The sequence below is a fragment of the Uloborus diversus genome, chromosome 7 (genome assembly GCF_026930045.1).
Source record: "Uloborus diversus isolate 005 chromosome 7, Udiv.v.3.1, whole genome shotgun sequence".
NCBI classification, from domain to species: Eukaryota; Metazoa; Arthropoda; class Arachnida; order Araneae; family Uloboridae; genus Uloborus; species Uloborus diversus.
This window is the reverse complement of record NC_072737.1, coordinates 105,764,910-105,777,070: the sequence shown is the minus strand read 5'-3', so window position 1 is coordinate 105,777,070 and position 12,161 is coordinate 105,764,910. Positions and strand designations below refer to the sequence as shown.

General features: G+C 36.9%; 2 protein-coding genes across 2 annotated transcripts in view; both read left to right on the top strand.

Moving 5' to 3' along the window:
• Positions 1–12,161, top strand: part of LOC129226827 (glucoside xylosyltransferase 1-like) — a 31,997-nt gene that overhangs the window by 5,303 nt on the left and 14,533 nt on the right. The gene's annotated exons all lie outside the window — the stretch shown is intronic.
• LOC129227021 (uncharacterized) lies at positions 3,709–4,480 on the top strand. The gene is given in 2 exon segments (XM_054861652.1): positions 3,709–3,858; positions 3,860–4,480. Coding segments are annotated over 2 exon segments (771 nt in total).

The window sequence follows — 12,161 nt, the reverse complement described above, 5'->3', positions numbered from 1 at the left end:
GATCATTAAATTGGCGTAAAGGAATTCATGTGATGCGCACATCAGCTTGTTTAAGATGCATTTGTTTTCCTGCTCTCTTGACAAAAATGCAGAAGATTTTGTTTAACATTATTTGGTAACAATAAAATGAAACCAGTTGTTTAACAAACAAAAATTATATAAGGGGGTACTATTTTACACTTACTGTCATAACATGATTATAAAAACATTTTTAAAAGCTAATGAGTCTTGTTTTACAATCTTTTTCTTTCTTACAAAAAGTATACATTCCTAAACTGTACTTTTATGAAGAAAAAAACATAATTCAATACATAAACTAAACATGTATCGAAATAAATCTTTCAGAAACAAGTCATTAAAATTTCTTAGGTCATTTCTTTTGAAAAACAAAATAAAATTTGATTGGTGTAGAGCTCACTAGGTTCCCAAAGAGGTTCATTTCTGGCATGACATCATCGCTTCAAAATGAAAATAAACTGCCACGGCTTTTGATACCGCTGGATTTATGTACTATGAGGGAAGTGCAGAAAATTTTAACTTTCATGTGAAAGAAAGAAAATAGGTTTAAAATTTAGAAAGCTTCTGAAAAATGCGGAAGGATTGGCTGGTCTGCTCATCTAATCACATAATTCAGGGATGATTGTGCTCCAGTTATACACCCAAAGTCAGGTATTTTTTTAGTTGTTAATACTGGTTCTGGTGTTACCTGTTATGTTTTTATCTCCTCATCTTCATTTCCCTCCCTTACTCCAAATTTTTGGCAAATATGGCAGAAATTAATTATAATAATCATATGGTCCTGTGAAAATGCAATTCTAAAATTATTTTACTTGTGTGGAGTTAGGTTCTTATATTTGCTGTTTTTATCCATTAGTTTCCTTTTAGCCGTCTCTTTTTGCATCCTGTAAGATAATTGAATTTTGTTCATTTTTATACTTGCTACATTTTGCTAAAAGGCAAACACTAGTTGACTTTTTTAAAAATTAAAATCATAAATTAAAAATTTTAAAGCAAAATTCTGTGCTTTTCATGATTGTCAAAATGTCAAACAATTAAATGCTGAATCAGTTAAATTTTATTTTCACTTCCATTATATGGATTGGTGTCAAATATGTTTATTGTAGGCCTTAAAAATGCAATTCTAAAAGAATTCTTCAGAAATAAATTCTTTTTCACGCCATTTTTATGCTTCTAATGTCTAGGGGAATCAGATTTTTGCATTTTTGATCTCAAAATTTTTAATCTAACTCGACATATAGGAGAAGCATTTGCAGATAAAATGGTTTTGTAGGTTTTTTAGCATAACTCTGTTTGCCACAAGTTAATTGAAACTTATGTATCCACACTTATTTAAGTGTTCGAATTTTTTTAACTATTTTAAATTAAAGCCTTTAAGAAGAGTGCAGTTTTTTAAAATTGACTTGTGTTTTGCATAAATAGAAAAGTTTAACAGTCTGTAGAAGAGTGTTAAAGAAAAGAAAAAGAAAAAAAAAACCCAGACAATTGTCCTACGGTGTCATTAGTTATCATTAAATACTTTTTGGGCTGGATTATTTCCTTTTTTCTGTTTTTTAAAAATTATTATTCATGCTTGAAATGTTCCAATGGCATTTTTCATATTATATATATTGTAGGAAACCCATAAATTCATCAGATCAGTTCATGCAAAAGGAGAAATCCCAATTGCGCAACTATGGAAACCCCAATTGCGCAACCACTTGAACTCCCACAAGGCTAACTGAGAATCAGCACTGGCTGTCAGAGCAAGATTGTCACTGGAAGAGTGAACGTGGAAATATGTGTAGTAAACAGTAATCAACTAAAACCGAATTATGTAGTGAATATACCACCTCTGACATAACCACCACCCCACATAATGGTGACCTTTCGGACTAAACACCCAATTCAACAGAACTAAACTTGTGCTGCATTTTCACCCCAAAAACTCAAAAAAATGGATTAAATTGTGTGATGAAGCTGAGCACAGCATCTTCAAAGTGTTCCAACCGAGGAGCAACAGTGGGGAACTTTTGCTTTCAAGGTCGCAGATAAGTGCAATTTCTGTAAATCATTTCTGTTGGCCTTTTAAAGGTAGACCAACAGATGTGGAATGGTAAGTTTGGGAGAAATGAAGCAATGGAAACTGAATTTCAATTTAAATAACATTTTATTCAAAAACATGTGTAAAATGTAAATAGGCAAAAACAATCAAACATTTATGAAAGGTAAATCCCCTATTGACAATTCAAATATAATAATAAAACTCCCCAACAAACAAATATCACAGAGAAAAAATCACAAGATTCAATTACTGGAAAAATCATCAGTTCTAAAACGTTCCTAATATTTTTAAACATTTACCCTACGCCATGCCACATCGATGGTAGCTGTCCAGAAAAACTATTTTAAATAATCATACCACTGGGAGTCCATACTTTAAACTTGGCACACAAAACAACGAAGGCAACATCCATATGTCAGATGTTCAGACGAGTTGAAAATGTCCACTCATGGACAGCGGACCAGAATCCATGGTCAATCAATCCCAGGCACACCCATGCCACAGAAACAGCAGCACAGGAAATTATTTGCCCAGCTTCATGCAAAACAGGAACCTTCCACTCGCAGAGGCAGCCTCACCATATAGCGGATTCAATCCAGTCCGACCGGCTCCGAAATCTAATATATGCGAGACGAACCTTCCGGCCCTGTTAGGCCTAATACTTAAAAAAAACATCAACTCTTCAAATTTATATTCCTTAAAAAAACTCCTTCGTTACTTGTAGGGCACTGTTTTAGAACATCCTGCACTGTTAGCAGGCTATTGAATCTTGTTACAACATTTCTGAGAACCTCCATGTCCTCTGCGTGGATAAATCAATCTATTCGAGCACACATGCTCAAATCAAAACACACACCGTCTGCAGAACGGAAGCAAATCTTAAGAGATCGATTGATTGATTGACTTTCTATTTAAACCTTCTCTGTTACCCCGACGCAATGACATGACGTCTTCAAAATTTACATCTGTTGCATCTTAAAGCAACTCACAGTTAATCCTTTAACTGTTGCTAGTTCTTAAATTTGCATTCTTGACTGCTACCAGCCGAAAGATCCTCAACTCATGAGGCCTGACGTCATGTCCGCCGATGGGCGAAACACGTGATTGACTTTCGGGTGTTTAGTTACTTGGGGATTTCATACATACGCCCGCCGGATAAATTACGTCTTTTAAAACCGGGAATCTATTTTTCAGACTAGTTTGAATTTACTGGTGAGTTTTAAACAATTAAAATACATTCTATCTTTTTACGAAATTGCTCCAAGAACCTGAAATATATGGTTATGCTAACAATTTCTCTGTGCTTTGCATTTGATTCGCATGGAAAAGTAGGTCACTTAGGTGCCCCTTTATTCCCCTCAACTTCAGTTTAAGCTCTCTCGGTGTTTTTCTTATGATAAAGTCGAAGAAAATGTTTCCTATGTATGTGATTTCTGTTCGTTTTCATGAAGTGTTATCTTTAAAAATATAGTAAGTTTGATAATTTTTAACATTACATTTTTCAGTTGTATATATGTCGCGTTTGTGAATATAATGCCTAATTCCCATTAACAGTATAAATTACGCATTTATGTTACAGTACTATATTTATATGCATTTATATGATTCATTCAATGTCTGAACCTAAAGAATCTGAACCTTGCACCATGTCTGAAATAAATGCAGTACAAATTCCCCAGTACCATAGATCAGATCCTAGTTTATGGTTTGTAATGTGCGAAAGTACTTTTGAACTTGCTACTCCAAAGCCCATAACTGATTCGAAGACAAAATACAATTACGTAGTTGCACATATTTCCTCCTGATACAGCTTCTTTAATAAGAGATGTATTAATGAAACCAGATAAAACCGATCCTTATTCCCATATTAAGAAAGAACTTATAAATAGGTCCGGGGAATCATCCCAACAGGAAATTCGAAAGTTACTTTCAGGGGAAGAATTAGGCTCTCGCAGACCATCTGAATTGCTACGGAATATGAAACGTCGCGCTGAAACTTTAAATGTAGCTGAAAATTTGATGCTAGAGTTATTTTTGCAGCGTTTGCCGTCTTCAGTACAAACAATTTTAGCTGTAGTTTCCGAACTTACTTTAGACAAAGCTGCAGAAATTGCTGATAGGATCATAGAAATTTCACCATCTTCCATGGAGACTTTTGCAGTGTCTAATAAAAGTGAACCAACACTTGAGACTAAATTTCTTCGCAAAATTGAAAAGTTAAATAAAAGAATTGATTGTCTTTCCTATTCTCGCGGTCGTTCGCCCAATCGCAGAAACAGTGGGTCTCGCAAAAGGAGTGTCTCTCGTAAACCTGATTTTTCAAATTGTTGGTATCATAGACGCTTTGGAGACAAATGTAGAGAAGAAAAATGTGTGAAACCTTGCAAGTGGCAGGGAAACGAAACGAGCAAGGAATAGCGGCGACTAATTCTTTGCCTAAGGAATCACGTCGCCTGTTCATTCGTGACCGGACAACAAGTATATCTTTCCTGGTTGACACAGGGTCGGACGTCAGTTTAATTCCTGCTAATATCTACCAGAAACGAAATGCTACACAACAAACCCTTATGGCAGCAAATTCTTCCAACATTAATGTTTATGGTCAGAAAACCTTATGGCTGAATCTGAATTTAAGACGAAACTTTTTATGGACTTTCCTGATTGCAGATGTTAGTTCACCTATTCTCTGAGCAGATTTCCTCCATTATTTTGAATTGGTGCCAGATCTCCGCAATAAGTGTCTGAGAGATACGAAAACAAAATTGCAATCAGGAGGCCGAATTAAAGATTCGAAACTACATTCGGTTCAAATTTCTCTTTCTGGGGATACAGAATATCATAAATTGTTGCGAGAATTCCCTGCTATTACCAAATTACCTAATCCACATCAAACAGTAAAACACAATACTGTTCACCACATAATAACAAAAGGTCCTCCCGTAGTAGCAAAACCTCGAAGGTTAGCTCCAGATCATCTTAAAATTGCTAAGCAAGAATTTCAAAATATGTTGCATCTAGGACATATAAGACCTTCGAAAAGCAACTACGCTTCGCCACTTCACATGGTTCCCAAGAAAGGAACTTTAGAGTGGAGACCAGTTGGTGATTTTAGATCTCTAAATGCTCAAACAATAAAAGATAAATAACCCATCCCTTGTGTTGCTGATTTTACAGCTGAATTACACGGAACAAAAATTTTTAGTCGAATTGACTTAATAAAAGCATACCACCAAATTCCTATTCATCCGGAGGATACTCACAAAACTGCAATTAATACTCCTTTTGGCCTATTTGAAAGTACAGTGATGCAGTTCGGGTTCTGTAACGCGAGTGCTACATTTCAACGTTTTTCAGACGAAATTACTCGAGGATTACCAGGAGTTTACGCCTTCGTCGATGATATACTCATAGCATCTAAAAATCCTGAAGAGCATTACCAACATTTGAAAAACGTATTTTCAAAATCAGATGAATATGGTCTCTGTATTAACGTACAAAAGTGCATATTTGGTGTGTCAACAATGGACTTCTTAGGATTCAATCTTTCGGAAAACGGAATAAAACCTCTACCTGATAAAGTACATTTTCCAAAATTTTCCAAAACCAGATACCTTAACTCAGTTGCGTAGATTTTTAGGTATGTTCAACTTTTACCGATGTTTTTGTTGGATATAATTTGAGGTTTATGGCCTACAGCTAAGCTGAAAATTAGGCAACTCATTTCCAACTAAAAAATTTGAGGTAGTGGTCTGCCCGGAGAAAATAAAACATGAATCATTCTTTACACTGAAAAACATTTATTTGACACATATTAAAATTGGTTACAACACAATGATTTGTTCCCCGGGAAAAATTAGAAAAAAGGGCTTACAATAGGTCCATGCATGGTTTAAAAGTCCTGTTGGTGTTCCAAGGTGACGTCTCACCGGTCGTTGGACAGCATGGCAATTTCCACGAATTGCAGGCAGGTCGATTCACACCGCGTGAGCCACAGTTCACCACATCAAGGAAAGGTATACCAGGGATGGACGCGATCTTCTTCCGCAGGAGAACAAAAGACCCACATCAGGGAAACTTAGAACTCTTTGCTTTTGTAGACGTCATCACAATACACGGGTTCCAGACTCAAAACATCACTAGTGCTTTTCCCGGAAAAACCAGACCTCACCAAGAGGCCAATAACAAAATTTTAGGAGGACATCAGACGAACACGTTCACAATACACAACACAAGACGAGGAGACAAGTAAAAAAACGAAGCGAAGCGATCGAGCTCCTGCCGGTCTGCGTATTTATAGCCAGATTCGGCCTTTCCAGAAACAATGTGACGTTACCTAATTTGCATATTGCCAAAACAACTCAACCCGAAGAAAACACAGCTTGCAGGTTGCACAATCATTATTTAATTTGGCATTCAGCACTTAACACCTCAACATGATTTCATCACGTCATTGACACGTGCTCTTTCGGAAATTTACCGACATCTGCCGAATGACAACAACCAATCATAGCATGCCGCATGTTTTCCGAACACTTCCGATTCAAACTCGGACATTTGAGTGTTGGCGGCAGGTGGATGGGATTCTTCGCGCAAAGTTTTCTCTCGGAATGGCAAAAGGTAAGTCACAAAATGATTTTTCTTTTAAACAATATTGGTGAAATCCTTCAAGAACCAAAAATAAAGGCATTTAGCCCAACAAGTTCCCCCCTCTTGAAGGAATTTCATCAGAAAAAACACATTATATACATTAAAAACATTTAACTACACTCATATTATATTTACAAAAGATACATTTGAAAAACAGTTCAAAAATTTGATACGCCCCCCTCATTTAATCCCAATTAAATATAATTTTACAAAGTTTATTTAAACAATTCTTAGATAGGGGTTTAGTGAAAATATCCGCGATGTTTATATTTGTCCTCACATATTTAATCAAAAAAATCTTTTGCTCAATTAAATTTCTTAAAAAATGGTACCTTACATCAATGTGTTTTGTACGGGAATTCTCAATGGGAGACTTAGAAAAATCAATTGTTGCAGTGTTATCACAATAAATAATTGTATCTCTAAGCTGGAGGTTTTCAATATTTAATTCACTTATTTCTGTGATTATCCTCTTCAGCCAGACCATTTCTTTTGCAGTTTCACCAAGTGAAATATATTCTGCTTCCATTGTGGATAACGCAACACATTTATGTTTAAATGTCCTCCAATTAATCGGGACCCGATCAATACACAAAATTGATCCTCCCATTGAGACCCTATCCTCCCGATTAGCGGCGTAATCGGAGTCTGAAAATCCCCGTAGATCTACACTATTGATTGAGCTTAAATTTAGTTTGTATGATATTGTATGCTTTAAATACCCTAGCAATCTTAATAGAAAATCCCAATGCTTTCTTCCGGGATTTGCTTGAAATTGGGAAAAAATATTCACCGCATACGAAATGTCAGGTCGGGTCTTCCCCGCTATGTATGCCATGCAACCCAACAAATTTCTGTATGGGAGCTTTTCTGCTTCCCTTTTTTCTTCCTCAGTTTTCGGGCAGTCGTTCTTCGACAAAACTGTACCCTTTGAGATTGGGAGGGTTGAATTTGGCACATAGTAATCAGAGAATAACTCCAAGACCTTCGAAATATAAGAGCTTTGGTGAATGAAAAGATTATTTTTATCTTCCACAAATTCAATCCCCAGGAGCTTTCTGGTTTTCCCCATTTCTTTAATATCATACATACTTTTAATTTCATTGATTACCTTTTTAATTAAATTTTCATTTTTTGCTAGAATTATTATATCATCTACATAAATAAGAAGAAAAGTATTTTTGTCTCTATGGTATACACAATTACATCCTTTTAATTTTTGAAAACCAAAACCACGAAGAACACTGTCTATTTCTACGAACCAGTTTCTTCCGGACTGGTGTAGTCCATAGAGAGACTTCTTCAATTTACAGACAAAATTAGGGTGGCTTTTACTGACAAAACCCTCTGGTTGTCTCATGTAGATTTGTTCCTCTAAATCAGCATACAGGTAAGCATTTTTTACATCAATTTGTGAGTGACACCATTTTAAAAGACATATAAAAATGGAAAAGAAAACTCTTACAAGTGAAAACTCAATTACTGGACTGAAAACTTCAGAATATGACTCAATTGACTGACGGTCCCCCCTAACAACTAATCTGGCCTTGTATCTTACAATTTCACCCCTGTCATTTACCTTAAGGTCGTAGACCCACCTGTTTCCCAAAATTGGTTTCCCCTCTGGTGGGGGTACAAGGTCCCACACCTCTCTTTGGTTAATGACATCCAATTCAGACTCCATGGCCAGTTTCCAGTTGTCCACCTCGGGGGTAGCCATACATTGCCTATACGAGTTTGGTATAAAAATTTCTACCAAACTTGCTTCTTCACCTTCTCCCGAACTTTCACTGTCGTCACAGATTTCCCCTACTGTTGGATTTTTAGATGAAAAGTCAAAAAGTTTTGGTTTATACTCTATTTTATTTTCACTACAATATTTTAGAACCTGTTTTAATGAATTTAATCTTACTTTATTTTTACCGGCAATTGTATAATAAATATCAGTCCTATCCCCGGTCTTTCTCTTTTTGGCTTCTCTAACCCATTTAATCTTTTCACAGGGAGTTTGCTCAACACTCTCCTGGATTTCCTGTTCAAGTTGAACTTCACTTATAGGCCTGATAAAGTTAAATTTTTTCTCATTTTTATTTTGGACTTTTAATTCCCCCCATCTTTCATTTTCATTAAACTTTACGTTAATAGTTTCTGTGACTGTTCTGGTTTCAGGATCCCAGATTCTGTACCCTTTGGTACGTAAGGCATATCCGACCATGATCCCCTTGGTAGCCCTCATATCTAACTTTTTTAGTTTGGACCTAGGCTGACCTACATAGGCAGTACACCCAAAAATACGTAGGTGCCTCACTGAGGGTTTACGTCCAGAAAACAGCTCGAATGGGGTCTTGTCCATATTTCCTATTACCGTCCGATTCCTTACATAGTTGAAACAAAGAGCGGCTTCAGCCCAAAACTCATCCCCCAATCCAGAATCCTTGAGCATAGACCTCACACCATTCATTATGGTTAAATTATACCTTTCTACTACCCCGTTCATTTGCGGGGTGTAGGAATTGGTCCGCTCTATTTTTATTCCCTGATTGGTGAGATAGTTTTCAAAATCTTTGTTAACAAATTCTGTTCCATTATCGGAACGGATAGCCAAAATTTTTGAATTCAGGAATCTTTCAGTCCTTTTTTGAAAATTTACAAAAACATTAAATGCCTCATTTTTGTTTCTTAAAAAGAAAACATATGACTTTCTTGAGAAATCATCTATAATTATAAAAATATATTTCTTTCCCCCCAAGGACTCGGTCTGAAGGGGTCCCATCAGGTCCATGTAAAGCAATTGAAGTGCAGAATTAGTACGCCTTTCTGGCATAGATTTAAACGAGCACTTCCTCATTTTCCCTAATTGACAAGGGTCACAATTGGGTTTTTGCCCCTTCTTAATCTCCAGTCCTTGGACTGCACCAAGTCTACTCGTTTTGGTGATACTTTCCATATTTATATGGCAAAATCTCCTATGCCATTTTTCCATATCAATACTGACCATATTGGCCCCTTCAGACGGGTCCTTGGTCTTAAAGACTTTGGTATAATTAACATTTGCACTATCAATATAAAAATTTGGTTTAACATGATAAAGTTTATTTATTAAATTTGCTGTAAATAATTTAACATTTTCTTGATTAAAGACACAGATCTTTCCGGGCAACCATTTGAGCTTATAGCCCTGTCTATCTATACAAGAACCAGAAATTAGGTTGCGTCGCAGTGTTGGAGCATAGAAAACGTTATTCAATGTGATGGTAACTAATTTTCCATCTGATTCAATTTTAAAAATCACTTTCCCAATGCCCTCTACTTGGCTCTTCACATTTCCTACAGCTACCTCCATTTGTGTGTTTTGTACAGGCTCTAGCTCGGCAAATAACGATTTATCTCTACAAAAATGAGATGTGCTGCCGCTATCCAATAGCCATGTATCCTCACATTTTGGGTAGGTAGTGTTTGCAGAAATTTCATTTACTGAACAAAACATTCCTGCCTGAGGGTCTTCTTTGGTTTGAAATTTAAAATTCCTATCCTGTTTTACTTTATTACGGCTCCAACACTTCGACGCAATATGCCCTTTCTTTTTGCAAATGTAACAAACTTTATTTTTAGCAAGAAATTTACCCTTACCATTTGCCATTCCGGAGTTTCCGGGTTTTGAAAACATTGCCGAATTTTCTATATTAGGCTCTTCGGCCAAATACCTAATCCTACCCTCCTCAGCTAGTAGTTCATCTTTTACTTTCGAGAAAGTAAATTTCTCGCCTTCCCATCTGTAGATGGCTTGAACAATGCTGCTGAAACTAGGAGGTAGGTACCGTATCAATTGAAAAGTTCTGAGTTTCTCTTCCATAATATATCCATTTTCGACTAGTTGGTTAAAAATTCCCCCCAACCTTGCAGCGAATAATCCCACCGTTTCACCTTCTTGCATTTTGCAAGAGAAGTAGGATTCCCACAACGCGGCTACTCTGGCCAAAGATGGGGGTTCAAAATTTGCCTTAAGGGCTTTCCAGGCTTCATTAGGGTCTTCCAAATTATCAATTAACCTTTTTGTATCTTTTTCCAAGTTTAAATAGATGATGGCTAAAGCTTGGCCACATCTTTTTCTGTCAGCACTAGTTAACTCCCCTTCTGGTTTCTTTTGGGTAATCTCCCATAAATCCCTTTCTATGAGCACCATTTTTATATCTTTGGACCAGGTAGCCCAATTATGGGAGCCCAACTTCTCAACGTTTCTATAATCTTTCTCCATAATAAAGAAATGATTCAATTCCCTCCGGGCAGGTCAACCACACGACTCTGCTACCACCTGTTGGATATAATTTGAGGTTTATGGCCTACAGCTAAGCTGAAAATTAGGCAACTCATTTCCAACTAAAAAATTTGAGGTAGTGGTCTGCCCGGAGAAAATAAAACATGAATCATTCTTTACACTGAAAAACATTTATTTGACACATATTAAAATTGGTTACAACACAATGATTTGTTCCCCGGGAAAAATTAGAAAAAAGGGCTTACAATAGGTCCATGCATGGTTTAAAAGTCCTGTTGGTGTTCCAAGGTGACGTCTCACCGGTCGTTGGACAGCATGGCAATTTCCACGAATTGCAGGCAGGTCGATTCACACCGCGTGAGCCACAGTTCACCACATCAAGGAAAGGTATACCAGGGATGGACGCGATCTTCTTCCGCAGGAGAACAAAAGACCCACATCAGGGAAACTTAGAACTCTTTGCTTTTGTAGACGTCATCACAATACACGGGTTCCAGACTCAAAACATCACTAGTGCTTTTCCCGGAAAAACCAGACCTCACCAAGAGGCCAATAACAAAATTTTAGGAGGACATCAGACGAACACGTTCACAATACACAACACAAGACGAGGAGACAAGTAAAAAAACGAAGCGAAGCGATCGAGCTCCTGCCGGTCTGCGTATTTATAGCCAGATTCGGCCTTTCCAGAAACAATGTGACGTTACCTAATTTGCATATTGCCAAAACAACTCAACCCGAAGAAAACACAGCTTGCAGGTTGCACAATCATTATTTAATTTGGCATTCAGCACTTAACACCTCAACATGATTTCATCACGTCATTGACACGTGCTCTTTCGGAAATTTACCGACATCTGCCGAATGACAACAACCAATCATAGCATGCCGCATGTTTTCCGAACACTTCCGATTCAAACTCGGACATTTGAGTGTTGGCGGCAGGTGGATGGGATTCTTCGCGCAAAGTTTTCTCTCGGAATGGCAAAAGGTAAGTCACAAAATGATTTTTCTTTTAAACAATATTGGTGAAATCCTTCAAGAACCAAAAATAAAGGCATTTAGCCCAACAGTTTTATACCCAAAGCTGCACATATACTTGCTCCTATAGTACAACTTTTAGAAGGACATACAAATAAAAAAAAATCTCATTCCAAGGATCGCAAAGCGGCAGAA